The sequence below is a fragment of the Pan troglodytes genome, chromosome 13 (genome assembly GCF_028858775.2).
Source record: "Pan troglodytes isolate AG18354 chromosome 13, NHGRI_mPanTro3-v2.0_pri, whole genome shotgun sequence".
NCBI lineage: Eukaryota > Metazoa > Chordata > Mammalia > Primates > Hominidae > Pan > Pan troglodytes.
This window is the reverse complement of record NC_072411.2, coordinates 54,108,014-54,128,663: the sequence shown is the minus strand read 5'-3', so window position 1 is coordinate 54,128,663 and position 20,650 is coordinate 54,108,014. Positions and strand designations below refer to the sequence as shown.

The window sequence follows — 20,650 nt, the reverse complement described above, 5'->3', positions numbered from 1 at the left end:
AGAAGATAAACCGCTAAAAATTCTGAAAATTAGGAGATCTTCACAAAAACAGAACTAACAAACTAATAAGCTAAGGCAGCCTATTCTAAGTGCCCAGAGAATACATGCTCCAGTTTTTCAGAAGCACAAGAATTATGTGGGACTGAAGTAGTCAGATAGGATTTCTGTGGAGGAAGCGTGAGCTGAGTCCCATTTAGAAGAAAGGTAGGATTCAGCCGGGTGTGTAGGTTGTTGGGAGGGCATATTCCAAGGAGGCATTCCAAAGCAGAAGCGCTCAAATGTGATTGTATTTGGAATACTTGGGTATTGATGACTAGACCTGCCTGCTTGCTGGAAGGTTTGTATAGAGAGATCAAGATGGAGAAATGAGATGGAGAGTGATCAGAAATGCAGGAGAGGCTGAGTTGTTGGACCATGGAGTTTGGACTTTATCTTAGAGAACAGTGACTTGGGCAAGATATTTTAGGAAAATGGTTTTGCCTGTAGTGTGTAGATGGAATGAAATCTCTGCGTGTGTATGTGTGCATGTGCATACGTGCACATGCACCAGGAAGCCTGGAGGCAAGGACATTAGTTATAAGATTGTTACAGAGGTTTGGATTAAGTGAAGGGATTAGGAATGGAAAGGAAGTGTCTGGTGGATGGTAAGATATAACCAGGACCTCAATAAAGCCAAGCAATTATTAAAACAAGCATGGTAGTTGTGTCCATAAACATAAAGTCCTAGAATGCAAGCTGATTTAGCGATTTGAGATAGTAAGTATATTTTAATTTAAACGGAGTCTATTTTTGAATTTGCATATACTTTTCTTCCCTCTTCTTATTCCTCTGTCAATACCTCGCACTTATTCTTCCTTTCCGCAATCCCTCTCTTTTAATTTGATCACAAATTAATCTCTTGTATGTATTTACAGGAGGAAACCAATGGCAAACGTTGTGTATGGTTGCAAGGATGAGTTTCTCCCCCTTGAAAATATCCATTCGCATAGAAATGGGAGGCACAGTGACCAACTCTTGCTTCTTAGCTGGTCTAACATGACCTTCAAAACTCCTTAGGACATACTGGTCTTTGGCGTGGCAGCATCTCGCGTCAGACTCAGGGTGGCTGGGTTTCTCACAGCTGCCTGGATGTGTGTGACTCGCAGCTCTAAGGACAGAATTGCCAAAGCAATACAAAAACACGGACGAAAAGCAAGCCACAAAACCCCATGCCTTACACATTAGGCTGATGAGTGAAGTCGCGGAAGGTGGGTCTGCTCTTGCCCTTTTAAAATTCCAGTGCAGCAAACACACACACACACACCCGCTCGGTTCTTCCCACTCCCGCCACACTGCACCAGCTTCCGTCCCCAAGTCCTGATTCATGAACCGTGCCACCTTTGTCTCATTTTAAACTGTGCAGACTATTTTAATCTTGCCACCCCCATCCCAGATTTCCCCCTCCCTTCATCCTCTGGAAGCTCTGATGTAAAGCGCTTGCTAGGTGGGAGAGCGCTTCTCCCAATCCGCTCGGGTAAGCGAGTTTCCGAGAAGCCCCCTCCCCGGGACCCCGCCGCAAGCGCGGGGGAAGCGCCTCGGTCCCTTTAAGGTGCCGCGCTCTCCGAAGTGCGGGCAGGGAGCCTGGGCGCCGGCGCGGGTCCTGGAGCCGGGTGGGGAAGTCCTGCGCCCTCCCCCTCCGTCCGCAGCCCAGCCTCGGGGGCCAGCCCCCTCCGCCCACCGCACACGGGCTGGCCATGCGGTGGCTCTGAACGATGTCCTCCTCCTCCTACGCCAAGAACGGGACCGCGGACGGGCCGCACTCCCCCACCTCGCAGGTACCGCCCCCTCCTCCCCCCCCTCCTCTTCCTCCTCTTCCTTCCTCACACCTCCTCCGCCGCCCTAGCGCGCCCCGCCTTCGTGCCGGGCGTGCGGGGCCCCAGTCCCGGGAGTCGGCGGCCCCGCTCCCCCCACCCTTCCTCCACGTCCCTTTCTCCTCCCGCTCCTCCTCTTTCTCCTCCTTCTCTTCCTCCTCCTCCTCACCCTCCTTCGGGTGTCTGCGCTCCCGCTCCGGAGCCCGCAGCCTCCCCCAGCGGATGCCGGGGACTCGGACCCCGCACCCTGAGAGTCTTTGTTAATGGATGTGGTGGGTGCTTGCGGGCTGCTCTTCTCGAGCATCTTTTCAGCAGTCGAGGCTTGCAGTGGGTGGGTGGGGGTGGGGGCTGTATTTGGGAGTCGCGGAGGAGACTTGGGTGCGGGCTCTAGGGGACCCCAGGGAGCGGGTCCGGAGGCGGACTCCAGCCGGGGGTGGTCGCCCCGCTCTGCGTTGCGGTCCTCACCGGCTTCTCTCTGGCCCCCGTGTGTCGAGTCCAGGTGGCCCGAGGCACCACAACCCGGAGGAGCAGGTTGAAAAGATCCGATGGCAGCACCACTTCGACCAGCTTCATCCTCAGACAGGTATGAGAAGGAGGCGGGAGACCAGGATGGGGAGGAGGCCGAGCGCGGCGCGGGGGTCCTGGAGCCGGCCGTGGCCCACACGTGCGGGAGCTGCGGGTCAAGCCCGCGCGCGTCTCTTCCCGGCCTCGGCCGGTGCTTGGGCTCAGTCCCTCTCCCTCTAGCCTGGGCTCTTGACGTCTTCGCGTCCCGGCGTCTCCGCACCGCCCCGGGAAGTTAGTTTGTGCATGTGTGTGGACAGTTCGGTGGGGACCTGGCTTAAGTCAGGGACGTTGAATTTAAGAGCTGGAAATATGTCTGGTTGTACCTTTGGTGCGTGGAGAAATGTCTTTAATTCGTATAACTCGACCTAGAGTAACCAGACCCCTCGGGGCCGGGGACCTGGTTTGATTCGAGTTGAGAGTTAGTGGTTTCTTCTGTTTTGTCCTAATTTGAATACTCTTATCTGTCTGGATCTTGGGAGAGATCGTCAAGCTCCGGTCAAAAGAAAGACACTGAGCAGAAAGTTTACTCTCACTTTAGGACCGCTTCTTGGATTCGCTTTAATTAGGGAAAGACAGCTGTATCTGGTTAAATAGGAATTAACGAAGGCCGGCACTCAGCTCCGGGTCTGGGTGCGCCTTCACTTCGTGTTTGTTTTCTTAGTGCTTGCTTTCTCCTGCGTGGTTCTAGTGCGAGTTGTCTGTGCTCGGGATCTCCGGATCGCTGGTAATGCTCAATGCTTAGGTGCCTTTCACCTTGGCACAGGAAATTGGTCCTCAGTTTTCCAACTGTCCATGTGCTGTTAATGAAACCACCCCTGGCTGCTGGGTGCTAGAGAGATCATGCAACAGTGAGTCACCTTGATCTTTCTTTGGAACAGAAATTGTCGGGGTGTGTCCTATGTTTCGGGTGACCTAGGAAGACATTGGTCATCGCACCAAGAGGCTTTTATCCCAGGTCTTCCTGTGGGCTGCTGGAGTGACCTTGAGAAGTTCTTTTCCCTCTAGGTTACTCAGTATTGTGTAATGTGTTTTCTAACCTATGATGGCAGCTCTGGTGTTTCTTTAGTGATTATCATCAATTTAAACATATCAACGAGGAATGGGCTTTAGCCTCAAAATTGAACTCAGACCTCTCCTAAAAGGGTCTATAAAGCATATTTAGATGATATTTATTATGCAGAATTTCACTTTCTGCAGAAGCGGAAATTTTGACTACCCTTTAATTCAGTGAGCACTAAGCATGTACATTATGGAAATAAATGCATTTTGGATTCCGAATTCATTCTAAAAGTGCATTCTATCCCCTTTGCAGTATTTAGATTCTGTATTTGATAAGGCAAACACATTGTTTATCTTAAAAACATTTTTCTGTTATGCAACTGTTTGAGGTCTTGCTGGTGTTTATTTTGTAGGTGCCTATTTTTAGTGGTGTTTCATTGTTGCAAATTCTTGGAAATACTAATTACACAGCAGTTCTTTCCATAAGCTGTTTGACTAAAACTTTTGAGTTCATCTACATAACTGCACTAATGCTTTATTCTTCCTTCCAAGCACAAACAAAATAATATTCTAATATTCTTACTCTTTTCTCAATTTATGCCCATAACTGATTGAGATGATGTATATATAAGTTCTTGTAAAGCGTGCTGCTATGTGCTGGCTTAAGAAATGTTAAAAGTATTGCATGCTAAATAATTTTGGGAATAATTTAAAGCAAAATAGATTTTTTAAAATAAATATATTTCATCTATGAAATGGGAATTCATTGGTTTGATTAAATGGTCTAATTTAAATTCAGGAGTTAATTGTAATTGTATTATATATACAATCTTATTTTTCGGCACAAAAATAGTACTTAATTTTTTTTTTTTTTTCAGACGGAGTCTCGCTCTGTCGCCCAGGCTGGGATGCAGTGACGCAGTCTCGGCTTACTGCAAGCTCTGCCTCCTGGGTTCACGCCATTCTCCTGCCTCAGCCTCCCGAGTAGCTGGGACTACAGGCACCCGCCACCACGCCTGGCTAACTTTTTTGTATTTTTAGTGGAGACAGGGTTTCACCGTGTCAGCCAGGATGGTCTTTATCTCCTGACCTCGTGATCTGCCCACCTCATCCTCCCAAAGTGCTGGGATTACAGGCGTGAGCCACTGCGGCCGGGCTACTTAATTTTTATGAGCACTTTACAACTCACTAAGTATACTACACATGATCTCATTCAAATGACATCATACAGACTTCTGTATTGGCTACAATAAAAATAACTGAGGGATTTACATTTCTTTGATGAGATAAAGATAAAGAAAATGATTACAAATGCAGTTTAACAATAACTTTCGGATAAAATTGAAATCACCCCAATGCCAAAAAATATTTTTTATGAAAGCATAACAGCTGCTTATGTTAACAGAGCCTTGGGCTGGTCACAGTGGCTCACGCCTGTAATCCCAGCACTTTGGGAGGCTGAGGTGGGTGAATCACTTGAGGTCAGGAGTTTCAAACCAGCCGGTAGCATGGTGAAACCCCGACTGTACTAAAAATACAAAGAAATTTGCCAAGCGTGGTGGTGTGTGCTTGTAATCCCAGCTACTCGGGAGGCTGAGGCAGGAGAATTTTTTGAACCTAGGCGGTGGAGGTTGCAGTGAGCCAGTATTGCTCCACAGCATTCCAGCCAGGCGACAGAGCAGGACTCCATCAAACAAACAAACAAACAAAAACAGAGTCTCATTATTTGTAGAATGACCAGTGATTTATTGATATTTGAATTCTTGATACATTGGAGTGATGAAATTTCTTGGTGCTGTTTCACAGTCTGTGTGATGCCTTTGAAGAAGATAGTGGAATACCAAAAAAATATATATTGCTAATTTCTTTATCATATTATTTACAAAAATATGGAGAAAAGCTTTCATTAAAAAAAAATCGATGTGTTACATTGGATGGGGAAGACTGGGCTGTTGGTGAAGCAGAGAAGGCAGTTGGCAACTCACCCAATAAGACAATATTTGTTCTTTGAGCTTGTTAAAAAGTTTCAGTGTTTCTGAGACTATATATGCACATATGCGTGCATGCACACACATGAACATTTGAATTGGCTGGAAAACAAGCAGACTGAGAAAGAGAGCCTGCTTCCACTCTGAGGACTGCTCATGAAGCCCCTCAGGAATCTTTGACCTTGTTTCTGGTCTACAAGATTGCTGGCTTCCACCATTTAGGAGGGATGGAGGTTTTGGAATGAATCCAGGGAGCAAATAAATGGCTTCTTTGAGGAAAGGTGAGAAGATGAAGTACTTTGCCACTGAAAGGAAAGAAAGCTAGGAGTGACCCAGAAATGATCTTCAAAGTATACACAAAGGCTTTCTTTGGAAATGTGATGAAGTGTTCTCACTCTTCATTGGGGATGAAACTCAAGAACTGGCCCAAATTAGAAAGGAATGATGTTTTACAGCAAGACCTTCCTAAGAGTGTTGCCATCATTGGAGTGGCTTTCCAAATGAGGCCGTAGAATTTTCTTTCAGGAGAGCCCTTCTTACAGGCTATTTATGAATGGATTATCTAGTCATGTTTTAAAGTTTTAGGAAACACTTAAGTATTTGCTATGTGCCTAGCACTGTGTTAGATATTGTAGGGGAGGAATGAAAAGATGGACGAGACACAGCCCCTGTACTCAAAGATTTTTATAATCTAGCAATGGAGACAGAGATGTCTACAAACAGTACGGTGACATGTAACAAGGAATGAGAGGGCGGGCTCAATGACCATGTACCCCGAGTATCTCTTGTATATCCATAAGTATATCTACCCATGGGTGTCCCTACACATACAGTTTATATGGCTGAGTACTCCAAGTTAGTCCTCTTCCCACTGGGGTTTGAAGAGAATATCTGATCAGAGTGGGAATAGTTTGTTGACTTTTCCTTGTTAAGTCTGCTCTTATGAGGCCAGCAAAGTCATACCTGGCCTGGCCCCTGCCTGCTTCCAGCCTCATCTTGAGCCATGATCTCTTAGCTCTGGACACAGAGTTTGAACACACTATCTTCCCTCTTGCCACTGGTCCTTTGCATATGCTGAGCCCTCTGTGTGGCAGGTTGTTGTCCTTCCTTCTGCCTAGTTAACTTTTAATCTTCCCTGAGATCTGGGAGTTTAGTCTTCACTTCCTCTTCTAACCTTCCTGATAAAGTCAGTTCCCCAACAAGGGGCTCCCAGAGGGCCTTGTGCCAGTTTTCATTAGCACCACCACTTTTATTTAACATGTACTTAGATTTCTCTCTTACATTCTGTCTCCCCATCCGTATGAGTTCCACAAGGACAGGGACATGTCTGCATTTGATCTTTGTGTCCTCAGCATCTAGCATAGTATATGTTCAATAAACACACACTTGAATGAATGAAGCAGTGGATGGATGGAGAACTAACTTGATATATTTTAGGCATGAGGTTCTGCTCCAACATTAAATGCTTTGTTTAGTGGGGAGAAATTGCCTCCTAACCTCCCCCAAAACTCTGTGGCTTGAAACAACAACAATTTTTTATTTCTGTGTACTAACCAGACAGTTCTGCATTGTATGATGTTATATGGGCACTGGGATGGCTGGAAGGTCCAGAGTAGCCTCACACATGTGGTTGGCAGTTGGTGCTGGCTGCTGACTGAGAACTCAACTAGAGCTTTTGGCAGGGGCTCAGTTTTTCTCCACCTGGGCCTCTCAACATGGTTGCTTGAGCTTCCTGATAATATGGTGGCTAGGTTCCAAGAAGTGAAGGCTGAAGCCACAGCTCTCCTAAGACCCAGTTTTGAAAGCTACACTGTATCACTTGTCTTGCAAACTCAAGTCAAAACAGGTCCAAGAGCCTGCCCAGTTGCAACAAAAGAGAAAACAGACTATCTTTTGACGGGGTGCAACAAGGTCACGTTATAAAAGAGCATATGGGTAAAAATACACACACACACACACACCCCCCAAAAAACAGCAAGTCAAATTCAGTGCCAATAGTATAAACAGGAATTTAAAGATTATTCAATTTATATAACAAATTAAAGAAAAATATATGTTGATTTCAGTAGGTGCCAAAAAAGTATTTGATAAATTTTGTAAGTTAAGAATAGAGCATATCTAGAGGCACATGATTTTAAAAAAAGAAGAGAAGGCAGCTCCCTAAATCTAATAAAAATTATCTACTAAAATCCACAGCAAACATCACATTGAGCAGAGAAACTAGAAACAATATATGTATGCAGCAGTCAGTAAATGAGCAAATAATGTACATTGGGGCCCTCATCCATATTTTTGCATTCCCTGGTTTCAGTTACCCACGGTCAACTGAGGTCTGAATGTAGGTGAGTACAGTACAGTAGCTATTTTGAGAGTGAGAAGGAGACTACATTTCATATAACTTTTATTATGGCATATTGTTAACATTGTTCTGTTTTATTATGAGTTGTTATTAATCTCTTACTGTGCCTAATTTACAAATTAGACTTCATCTTAGGTATATATGTATAGGAAAAAACATTATATATATATGTATATATATGTAAATGTATATATGGTTTGTTACTATCTGTAGTTCCAGGCATCCACTGGGGTCTTGGAATGTATCCCCCATGGTTAAGGGTGGACTACTATATATTATACTACAGAGTACTATTCAGCCATCAAAGAAAAAAATGAAGCCACCCTGCATGTAATGATATGGAAATGCATTTAAGACATTCATTTGAAATGCATTCAAGTGAAAAAAGTAAGTTACAGAATAATGTATAATAATATTTCATTAAAAAAAGAGCATATGGAATAGAAGATATGGTTGCAGCCATTGTTGGAACCATCTACCTTGGAGCAAGGAACCTCGTATTTTTTAAGGTATGCTAATCAGATGATCGTTACAATAATTCAATGAACCACACTGTATTTAGAGATCTAAAACATTCAGATTTTTAGGTTGATACTAGAATAAAACAAGTTGGCAAACAAATTCTTGGGTTTATAATTTGAGCACCAGTTATAGATATGTTTCTCTGATGAAATGCAAATTTATCAACAGAAGGTATATGCTTTGCGCATAGCTCTAAGAATAATCATATGCCTACAGGCATGTATATATGCAAAATTTATCCATAAACTTAGAATCACAGAATTTTAGAACAGGAAGAGATTTCAGAAAGAAAATACTTCAGTCTCTTTTTTCAGATGAATAAAACATAGGCCCAAGGACATAAAGGTCATACCAATAGATAATGGTAGAACAGATGCAAGGGATCCTGGCTCAGACTCTACTGTTTTTTTCACCACAATCCACTTTATCCCTGAATAAACAAGCCAAACACACAAACTCACATAGGTGTGGATACATGCAAGGACATATGGAGCTTATTTCTCTCAGATCCTGGAAACGTTCTGAATCTGCGTGGTTGCTGTGAAGAACCATAGCATCAGTTGAAGAATTTAGAGACTGTGATTTCTTCCCAATTCTATCATGGATGGAATTTTTGTTTGCTTGGTTAGCTTCTTGTAGGATTATTCCTTCCACCCTCCAGTCTTCTACCAGTTCCTCCCATTGGCTGAGCCTCTCTGGAAGCCCACTGACCTGGGATTCTGGGAAACAAGCTGCAGGCAGTGGCCCTCTGAGATAGAAAGTAGAGCAGCGGAGTGGGAGGAGTGGATCTGAGGGAAACAGCCAAGGAGGGGCACAACCAGTTACGTTTATGTTTATTTTTGTTTGAGAAGGAGTCTCACTCTGTTGCCCAGGCTGGAGTGCAGTGGTACAATCTCGGCTCACTGCAAGCTCTGCCTCCTGGGTTCTTGGGAGGCTGGTCCTGCCTCAGCCTCCCAAGTAGCTGGGACTACAGGTGCATGCCACCGCATCTGGCTAATTTTTGTATTTTTAGTAGAGACCGGGTTTCACCATGTTGGCTAAGCTGGGGCACAACCATTTTTATATTTTAGCTGCATGGTAGACAGTAGTGAATCATTTTCATCTGCAAAGTTGGAAGTTTTTACTTGCTCTGTAAGTAGACCTTCCTTGCTAAATGGTGTAATCCAGTTACAATGAACTTTAAAAAGTTCGCACTTATTTCCTTTGTGAGTTTTTTGTGCAATGAATCTTCCCTTGCTCTGATAGAGCAAGAAAGAACTCTGTCGCTCTTGGCAAACTGTGCTTCTTCTTGTTTTGGGGCTTAAATAAATTGAACTGAGCTTACGAAGAAATAAATCTAATTACTGGGTAGCTAACCCGTTAACCAGTCATTTTTACTTATGTCTGAGTCTCTGTTCCTGATGGATAGAATTGCCTAAATTTCATTTTTTTTTTTTTTTGAGATGGAGTCACACTCTGTTGCTCAGGCTGGAGTGCAGTGGCCCAATCTCAGCTCACTGAAATCTCTCCCTCCCAGGTTCAAGCAATTCTCCTGCCTCAGCCTCCCGAGTATCTGGGATAACAGGCGACCACCAACATGCCTGGCTAATGTTTGTATTTTTAGTAGAGATGGGGCTTCACCATGTTGGCCAGGCTGGTCTTGAACGCCTGACTTGAAGTGATCCACCTGCCTCAGCCACCCAAAGTGCTGGGATTACAGGTGTGAGCCATCATGCCCAACCCTAAATTTCATTTCTGTAGAATAAATATTTATCCTTTAGTTTAGAATGGTACAATTTTATTGAAACTTAGATAAGTTCTGATTCAAGTTTTTATCTTTCTTTTTTTCTTTTTTTTTGAGATGGAGTTTTGCTGTTGTTGCCCAGGCTGGAGTGCAGTGGCGCGATCTTGGCTCACTGCAACCTCCACCTCCCAGGTTCAAGCAATTCTCCTGCCTCAGCCTCCCAAGTAGCTGGGATTACAGGCATGTGTCACCACACCCGGCTAATTTTGTATTTTTAGACAAGACCATGTTGGTCAGGCTGGTCTCGAACTCCTGAGCTCAAGTGATCCGCCCGCCTCGGCCTCCCAAAGTGCTGGGATTATAGGCATGAGCCACTGTGCCCAGCTTCAAGTTTTAATTTTTCTAGAAAATTATAGGAAGCTGTGTGGAAATGTAAGCTGAAAATGACTTTGGTTCTGGCCCTCTCCCCTTAATTGCTCCACCTGCTGCCCCAGACAGGGTCAACCCTGGATATTAAGGAAGCAGAGACTGCCCTTTCAAACAAGGTTTAAACAAAAGGCAATGCTATTTAATGGCCTTCCTTTGGCCACTCAAATCTGGGTCTGACCCATCTTTTCTGGGTGTGGTCTTGGCATTGTCCATACTCATCTTCCTCAAAGCTTGGCCCGTTTTTGGTCTCATTTCTGAAGCTCTGACTCAGAATAAAGCATAAATCCTAACCAGGATGAACAGCTTGCAACTCACTCACATTCATGAAGACTCTACAGACATGTGGAGAGTGGGGCATGCAGGTCCCATTCTGCTCAGTAACCCTCTGTGTTTGGCCTCTGCTTTCTGTCTTTCTTTTTTTCTTTTTGAGACAGGGTCGTGTTCCCTGCAGCCTCAACCTCCTGTGCTCACGGGATCCTCCCACCTCAGCCTACAAGTAGCTGGGACTACAGGTGTGCACTACCAAGCCTGGCTTTTTTTTTCTTTTTTTTTACTTTTAGTAGAGATGGGGTCTCACCATATTGCCTAGGCTGGTCTCAAACTGCTGGGCGCAAGCAGTCCTTTCACCTCAGCCTCCCAAAGTGTTGGGATTACAGGCATGAGCCACTGCGCTTGGCTTTGCATGCTTTTTAAGCCACATTTTGGAAGAGAGAGCTTCCTAGAACAGTGCCATCTCTCTATTTGCTCTCCCTTTGCTGGAGCTTTCTTCCCTGCAGAGTGTGTGGGCAGAGAATGGGTGACAGGCCTCAAAACATGTATCCTCTGAGATGATCCTTCAGTGGGGTGAGCCTGGTGTAGGCTGAGCTTCTGGACTGTTTTTCACTTCCACTGAATCCGGTGTGTTGCACAATTATTTCCTTTGTGGGCCATGGCAAGACAAAGCTTGCAAAGCACTCTGACCACCCCCGGGAACACACTCTGCTCTACCTCTGCATCTTAGAATACATCAATGGGTAAGTCTCAAGAAGAGCTGAGCTGTTATCCCCAACGAACCCCAATCCAAACACACTCTGGTTGAAGCAGTCAGTATTGTCCTGCTTTTGCACAGTTGTCCTTGTACTTCATGAACCAGGAAAACAATGAGGTGAATCCAGTGCTCTTAATTCTATAAGAGTGTCAGTTCTGAACTTGACTACATGGACACATCAGGAATTTCACATGGATTTAACTATGTGTACTGTGAGGAGAGAGTAGGGCACTCAGGGAGGTAGGACTGGAAGTAGAAGCCGAAATTCATGAAAAAGCTGAATTATACATTCAATTTTAAGGGAATACTGTAGCTTTACTGCTTTCAAGTAACAATAATGACAAGCTGTGTGCTAGGGCACCCTGCCTTCAGAAATAGATGAGGCTGATATATTATCATCTAGCTTGAATATAAACAGTGCTTTGGAATTCCTTAAAGATAGTTCTCATTTCTAGTAGAGTAAACATGTGCCTTTGTAAACTTCCCTATTTTCTTTAACGTGTCTTTTCTTATTACACACATAAATAGAGCAGAGGTAATTACTTGAATCTGAAGGGATGGCATTCACGATCTGAAAGCATTAGTTAGGTAAGGGCTGTAAAACTTATTCGACGGCTACTGAATTTTTCTGATCATCTCACTGTAATCATTTGGATGACAAATCGTGTCTATTTCATTTCTCATTTTCTGTTCTATGTTGATGGATGTATCTTTCTCCAAGGTTGCAGTTTAATTGCTGTTGTAGTATTTGTTTTGGGAGTAAATATTTTGTAAACATAAACTTGAAAAGAATATGCATTTCTGGGTTGTAGGATCACTAGAGGTGGTTAACTTTTATAGTGCTTACTGTGTCCATATATTATGATGAGATTTTAAAATTCCTTATGGAAAATTTTTTTAGCAGTTTCATTGATAACATATGGAAAATCTAGCAGTAATGGAAATGCATAGTAACTTGTGCAGATAAATATATCATCTTCCTTTTTTTCTTCTTAAATGGCCCAATGCTATTGCTAACAATTTAATGCTGATTATTGTTTAGAATAGAACAGGTGGGTAAAATGATCATTGTTACCAGTAGAATGTTCCTTAGTCACTGCTTTTTAATTTGCTGTGTGTGTGTGTGTGTGTGTGTGTGTGTGTGTGTGTGTGTGTGTTAAGTGGGGAAGGCATTCTTTTTTTCAGGCATGTCATAATCTAATATTTTCATGACCTGGAGAAGAAACCTATCCCTGTTAGCAGTCATTCTGCATCCTCTTCCCCACCTCCCAGCCCTAGGCATCCACTAATCTATTCTCTATCTTTTTGGATTTGCTCACTCTGGACATTTTATATAAATGGAACCATAAATTAACATGTGGTCTTTTGTGACTGGCTTCAGATTTTTTCTTTTTCTCTGTCTCTTTCTTTTTTTAGACAGGGTCTCGCTCTGTCACCCAGGCTGGAGTGCAGTGGCACAATCACAACTCACTGCAGCCTCGAACTCCTGGGCCCAAGAAGCTGGGCCCAAGCTGCCTCAGTCTCCCAAGTAGCTGGGACTGCAGGCGTGCACCATCATGCCTGGCTATTTTTCTTATTTTTTGGTAGAGATGGGGTCTTGCTATGTTGCCAAGGCTCAAATCTTTTCATTAACATATTGTTCACACCAGCCCGAGAAGTTTCAGTTATAGCCCCTGGTCTAAATGTGTAGATGCTGGCGTGAGGATAGAAATGGACTTGCCTTTCCTTAAGTCAGTGTCAGAGATGGCTTTTCCAGTCACAGTATTGAATAGGATGGATCATATTCTTATTTATTTTGGAGCTTCAGTCTCAGCTCATAAAGCTGAATGTGTTTTTTTGGCAAAATTCTTTTTCTTTCTTTTTTTTTTTTGAGATGGGGTCCCGCTCTGTTGCCCAGGCTGGAGTGCAGTTGCACAATCTCAGCTCACCGCAACCTCCGCCTCCCAGGTTCAAACGATTCTCCTGCCTCAGCCTGCCAAGTAGCTGGGATTACAGGTACGTGCCACCATGCCTGGCTAATTTTTGTATTTTTAGTAGAGAAGGGGTTTCACCATGTTGATGAAACCACCAGGCTGGTCTTGAATTCCTAGGTGATCAGGCCTTGGCCTCCCGAAGTGCTGGGATTATAGGCATGAGCCACCGTGCCTAGCGTTTTTTTTTTATTTTTTCAGTTAGAGTCTTGCTCTTGTTGCCCAGGCTGAAGTGCAACGGTGCAATCTTGGCTCACCGCAACCTCCATCTCCCCAGTTCAAGCAATTCTCCTGCCTCAGCCTCCCGAGTAGCTGGGATTACAGGCATGTGCCAGCATGCCCGGCTAATTTTGTATTTTTAGTAGAGATGTGGGTTTCTCCATGTTGGTCAGGCTGGTCTCGAACTCCCGATCTCAGGTGATCCGCCCACCTCAGCCTCCTAAAGTGTTGGGATTATAGGCGTGAGCCACCGCGCCCGGCCACAAAACTCTTTAACCTGCATGGAAATCAAACCCCTGACCCTGGACTTCTTGTCTTCCTGGAGTGGCTCCCATCTATAGAGGGGGGTGGTTTTTATAATAGGATGTGATCGACAGGATTAAAGAAAAGTATATGAACAATAGAAATGGTTATTGTCATCGTTTTCAATAATTTCTAGTAATAGAAATATCTTGGGTACTTACAATTCAAAATGCTTCCTTTAGTTTGTCTAGATGTTCATAGTAACTCTGCTTTGGTAATTATAACATTTCCTTCTTGAGAAATACAATTAAGGAGAAAGCAGAGTGCTTGAGTTCCAAGCTAAATACAATATTTAAGGGAATTATTAGGTATATAAAACTGTACTCTATGTGGCAGGTGCTTCTCAATTATATTTGAGTACTTCCCAGGGGGACAAAAGTCAATTATCAACACAGTTGTGTGGGAGAGAAATAGGTCAGCTGCAAACATTCTTTGCTAATTTCAGAAAGCTTGAGGGGTGATTTAGTTTGAGGATGTGTTTTATTCTTTCTGTTTCTTTGTTGAGGACTCTGATAGGGAAGGCTCTGTTTTTCATATAGTATTGATTGTCATATTCATTTACTTTATTACAATATACATATTTCTCTTGATCATGCAAAATGAAAATTAAACTATATCTAATATCTTTTTTAAAACTCTGTCAAATTGATATTGTAAGGGAAATGTGTACCATGGATATTACTGTTATGACTGTTTGTACATTAGTAGAGACACCGAGGGTGTAAACCAACCCAATCAAAGGTAAATGTCATATTTACAAGTATTTTATTTATTTATTTATTTCCCCTCTTTAGTAAGAAGACACCAAAGAGTGCTAATTGTTGAATAAAAAACAAGGACCTTGGTATGTTTTCTAACAATTGTTTTATTTATTTATTTTTTATTGTGGTATAATAAATGTAATATAAAATTTGCTATTTTATTTTAAAGTATAGGTGCAGTAACATTCACTGCTGTTTTTTGTTTGTTTGTTTGTTTGTTTGTTTTTAATGGCTGCAGCAGGTTATCAAAAAGACAGTGCAGGCAGGCAAAACGTATGTCCAACATACACGTATGTTAAAAACATCCGCCATTATTGTGGCGTCCCTCCACAACTGTGGTCTTATTTAAAGCAACAACAGCAACACAAAGCCAGACCTTGGAGTGCCACACCCAAGTGTGGGTTTGGGAGCTGAGAAGGGAACAAGCTGAAAGGAAGCCGGAAGAGCTGTGGAGACCAGCCGGGACCCTCATGGTGGGGATGGGAAGGTAGGAGTGGGAGGATGAGGCCGCCCAGGGGTAGTTCTGCCCCCAGATACTTGTTTTCACACTGCCTGACTGCTTTTCTTTTTCCTCCACTGTCTGAAGTTCAGACAGTTCCAAGATGATTTGGGTTAACGAGCAGCCTATTTTAAAAAGATAAATGTTCCCAGGAGTCTTTGGAGGCTCTATTCATTCATACATTATGGTAATTTGACTTATTGCTTACAAGTATGCTCATTTTACCATCTTAACAAAGCCCACCCCAACAAAGCAGCCGTGCTCCCATCTCCCTGGATCTGTTTGCCCTTTCATGCCAGTGTGTTCCCCTTCCCTCCCCTCTGCCTGTACTTGCATGGCGGCCGCAGGTACCTAGACTTGGACGTAATCCCTGCTTTCATCCCTCCACTCCCTTGATCATGCCATTCCTTCACCTTAAAGTGCTTTCCCCATTTCCACTTGATAATCTTCCCACTTGTCAAAATCCGTCTTCAGTATTCTCTGTGAATCTCTTTAATGTGGCACTAGGTCTCCTTCTCTGTCATGGCCCTTATACTGTGTTTTGGCTGTTCACTTATTAAATTCTCCTTTGTATAATCTAAATGTCCCTATGTCCCACTAGCCTGTGGGTATACATTGACATTATGCCCGTAATCACGCCTGTAATCCCAGCACTTTGGGAAGCTGAGGTGGGAGGATTGTTTGTGCCCAGGAGTTTGAGACCAGCCTGGGCAACATATCAAGATCCTGTCTCTACAAAACAAAACAAAAACAAAACAAATTAAAAAAAAAAAACATTAGCCAGGCATGGTGGCATGCACCTGTGGTCCCAGATACTCTGGAGGCTGAGGCAGGCGGATTGCTTGAGCCTAGGAGGTTGAGGCTGCAGTGAGCTATGATTGTGCCACTGCACTCCAGCCTGGTTGACACAGTGAGACCCTGCCTCAAAAAACAAAAAACAAAGGAAGCAGAAGCAGCAGCAGAAGTTGTCATGTATCCACATTAATAGTCCATATATTGCTTGCTCACATTTCTCACCTAGAGACATAGGACCTTAACACCTTCCCCCTAACCTGTTGCCCATTTTTTCTGAGTCCAGTAAGTGTCTTAACGTGTGCTCACAGCTCCCCTGCTCATTGATGTCTACTGCCACCAGCCTTTGAAGAGGCTTCTGCTGCAGGAGCTGTGCCTTCCTCAGTGAGAACACAGCTTCTTCCTTCTAAGGTGCTGTTTTTCAGCACTGTACTCTTCAGCCTCCCTGGACAACCTGTGTTCCAGACTTTCGCAACTTTGGGTCACTCTGTGTCCCCTGGGTCCTCGAGTGACTCTTCTTGTGCCCAGTGTCTCCTAGATTCTTTTGTAAAGCCAGCTTCTGCAGCATGACCTGCATCTCTCTGTGGGGAACAGACATCATTCAGCCTCTGCCCCGAACTGCACCTAAAACCTGCTTCTAGCAGTGACTTTTGTACTCATTCATGTCGACCCACACGAACTGATGTAGACACAAACTCTTCGTCCTCTTTTAGGCTCAGTTACACCATACTCATAGTAATTTATATATTTAAAATATTTTTGTTTTATGCATTTGTACTTGTGGTGGAGGTGGAGCAGGGAGTAAAAGAAGGAGGAGGAAAGGAGAAGGTGATGTCAGGGCCTGAAGCGTTTTCAAAGTTAGTGCAGGCCTGAGTAGGATATCGGAATGGGATCCTTGGGACAGAGGAGGGCACTGGTGCCTGGGCAGAAAGAGAGTGACTTGTGGAAGATGCTTTCAGAAAGGTAAGCGGATGAGGATCAAACTTGGTCTATTTCAAACTTTATTCTTGAAGTGTATCTGATAAGAATCTTTTCATTGCAAGTAAACAGAAAGCCAGCACAAATTGGCTACCGCAAAATATGGAATTATTGACTCATGCAAGTGAAAGCTCAGAGGCAAACTTTATACTTCAGATATTGTATGTTCCAAAGTTCGTGGCTTCATCAGCAGCTCTACTCTTTCTGTGCGGTTCATTTAACACTGTGTGTTCTTCTGTGTGCTGGTCTAGGCCTCAGTTTAGCACCCGTTATGGTGGTAGCAGTGGCCACAGTGATTCAGGATCTCCCATTTATCCACGATCCTGTCCAGTTAGGCTTCCTTATAATAGTTCCAGCAGAATAAAAAAGGAGAGGTGCCTTCTTTCCTCCCTCCTTCCCTCCCTCCCTTCCCTCCTCCCTTCCTTCCTTCCTTCCTTGCTTTCCTTGCTTGCTTGCTTTTTGCAGCTAATGGGGCTTTAAATACCGTCCCTGGCAGCACACACACACATGTGTACACGTGCTTGTGTGCATGTGTACACACATACGCATATACACACATACATATACACATTTCTTGAATCTCATTGAACTGAAATGGCTCATAAACCAACACTATGGCCGGGGGACTGTCTTAAGGCAGCAGTTGGCTACCTAGAGATGAGATTGAGGTCAGCCCCACAGTGGCTGAGATTGGGGAGGGCAGTTTCCTAAGGGAATTTTGGACCCAGGCAGGATCGTGGGAACTTCTTCCTTCTGCTCCTCCTTCCTCTGGTACCACAACTTTCAGTCACTTCATGAGTTAGATATTGTTTTAAGTGTGGTAAAATAAATATAACAGAAAATTTACCATCTTTACCATTTTTTAGTGTACAGTTCAGTGACATTTAAGTACATTCACATGGTCGTGCCTACCAACATCACCACCATCTATCTTAAATAGGATTTTGTGGACTAATCTGGGAGCCTAGCTTTCTGTTGTAACAATTTATTTTAATGGGAAAATATGTAGCAAGTTTCAAATAACTGACTGAACAGTGAAGTTCTGGGACACCACGTAACTATTGATACAGGGGAGACTGCCTGAATGAATACTTCTTAAGGCCTCTGTTTTCCTTGTTGCAAAATGGGGGTGAGAATGGGGAGGACTAGGTAACCTCTAAGATTCCATCACGTTCTAGTATTATAGGACTTTATGGCTGTGTCCACAGATGTATGTGGTCAACTCATTCATTTTGGTAGAATATACTGTACAGTTAGCTCTCAGGTCTGAGGGTTCTGCAGGCTGACTGCGGGACTCAAGCATCAAGGACTTTGGTATCCATGGAGGGTCCTGGATCCAATTCCCTACTGATTCTGAGGAATGACTGTATTTTGCAGCTTTGGTAGAAAGCCTTTGTCACTTAAGTGCTGAGATGAACTCATACAACATACGGCCATTCAGTATCAAATATTGGAAACTTCAGATAAGGACATTCTTTTATAATGTAGCAAAGAGATGATGTGGAGTTTACAGGAGGAAAGATAATTTGGGATAGAGCTGGAATTTATAACTCTTTCAAGTATATGCATGCAGCATGAAAGGATGTGCAAAGAATAGAGTGGGCTGTCAAGGATGAAGTATTTGTGAAATGTGGTGAGATGGTTCTCAGATAAGCATCCTGGAAGCTATTAAGAGGAAGTCTGCTGAGGAATAGTATAGCTCCTGCTATTATAATTATTATAGCCACCAGGAAGAACAAGTAGCTAATGGGGCTTTAAATCTATAATAAAGAATAACACAAGTTGCCCTGTTGGAACTTTGCTGAAGGTGAGTGGAACCACAAGGTTGATTCTCATCATTTGAAAACACTGCATTAGGGGCTTTTAATACTGACTTTCCTGCTTACTCCGTGTTTGCCACGGGCCTGATATTTGCACATATAGTTCAGCAAAGTTGCCTTTATTGCAAAGATGAGGTAGGAATTTCTGTTTTTAAGTAACATTAACTATTTAATAAGTAGATTCTGGTGGATATATTTTTTTAAATCATATGTCGAAGCACTAACTAATGTGATAGTATTTGGAGGTGCGGCCTTTGGGAGGTAATTAGGTTTAGATGAGATTTTGAGGGTAGGGCCCCTATGAGGGAATTAGTGCTCTTGTAAGAAGAAGAAGAGGGACCAGAGCTCTCTCTGTCTCCACAATGTGAGAATATAGCTAGAGGGTGGCTGTCTGCAAGCCAGGAAAAGGGCCCTTACTAAGAACCAAATCTGTCAGGATCTTTTTTTTTTTTCTTTTTCTTTTTTATTGACAGGGTCTTGCTGTGTTACCCAGGCTGAACTTGAACTCCTGGCTCAAGTAATCCTCCCACCTCAGCCTCCAAAGTAGCTAGGATTACAGGCATGCACACTGAGCCCAGCTCTCTGTCAGTATCTTGATCTTGGACTTCCTAGCCTCTGGGACTGTGAGAAATAAACTCACATTGTTTAAGTTACCCATTCTGTGGTATTTTGTTACAGCAGCTCAAGCTGACTAATTCACTTGGTAAGCTGGTGCACTTGACTATTTTCCTTCTCATCCTTCTAGTCAGTAGCACATGCTCCTTATTCATTATGTAAACATTATATTTATATCCTGCTTTATTCTGGAAATGACTTAAGTTAGCTTGTGTATGATATCACAAGAGTGTTAGACTGTTGGCATTGCTATAAAAGAATACCTGAGACTGGGTAACTTATAAAGAAAATAGGTTTATTTTGGCTCACATATTTTGGCTTGCAGTTCTGCAAGCTGTCCAGGAAGCATGGTGCCCACATCTGCTCCTGGTGAGGGCCTCAGCAAGCTTCCAGTCATGGTGGAAGGTGAAGGGGGAGCAGACATATCACATGGCGAGATTGGGAGCAAGAGGGGGAAGGTGCCACACTCTTTTAAAAAACCAGATCTCGCATGAACTCAAAGCATGAAATCACTCATTACCCTGAGCAGGGCACCAAGACATTCATGAGGGATATGCCTCATGACCCAAGCACCTCCTACTAGGTAAGCCCTGCCTCTAACATTGGGGATCACATTTCAACATGAGATTTGGAGGGGACAAAACATCCAAACCAGTAGGTGAATACAATGAACTGATGGAAAAAATACAGGTAAGACAGAGTACACAAAATATATGCCACTAATCTTATTCACTGATTTGAGTCTGAACTTTCTAGAAACTACCTAGAGAGGAAAGCAAGGTCATTTATGAGATTTTTCAATGTCCAAGGGTAAAAGTAAACTTGTTTAAGAAAACTACACAAATTTCCCACCCTGAAACTAGAGAGAAACTTCTCCCATGTTCTCATAGAGTTGACACTGTATAAGACAGTAAATTGGCCAGGTGCAGTGGCTCATACCTGTAATCCCAGCACTTTGGGAGGTCGAGGCAGGGGGATCACGAGGTCAGGAGTTCAAGACCATCCTGACTAACATAGTGAAACCCTGTCTCTACTAAAAATGCAAAAAATTAGCCGGGTGTGGTGGTGTGCGCCTGTAATCCCAGCTAGTCAGGCGGCTGAGGCAGGAGAATCGCTTGAACCCAGGAGGCAGAGGTTGTAGTGAACCAAGATTATGCCACTGCACTCCAGCCTGGGTGACAGAGCGAGACTCCGCCTCAAAAAAAAAAAAAGACAGTAAATTAAACCCTGAA

The 20,650-nt window shown here is 43.6% G+C and overlaps 1 protein-coding gene across 5 annotated transcripts in view; it reads left to right on the top strand.

Moving 5' to 3' along the window:
- The first annotated feature begins 914 nt into the window (after positions 1–914).
- The window catches only part of CACNB4 (calcium voltage-gated channel auxiliary subunit beta 4), a 263,187-nt gene continuing 243,451 nt past the window's right edge, over positions 915–20,650 (top strand). For 3 of the 5 annotated variants that reach the window (XM_003309288.7, XM_009443491.5, XM_009443494.5), the window contains exons 1-2: positions 915–1,814; positions 2,350–2,433. In XM_003309288.7, coding sequence (XP_003309336.1) covers positions 1,752–1,814; positions 2,350–2,433 — 147 coding nt within the window. In that variant the 5' untranslated portion in view covers positions 915–1,751. Of the gene's footprint in view, positions 1,815–1,861; positions 2,123–2,349; positions 2,434–20,650 lie in introns of those variants that run through there. The other 2 variants (XM_024354849.3, XM_515833.7) reach the window with 1 other exon arrangement.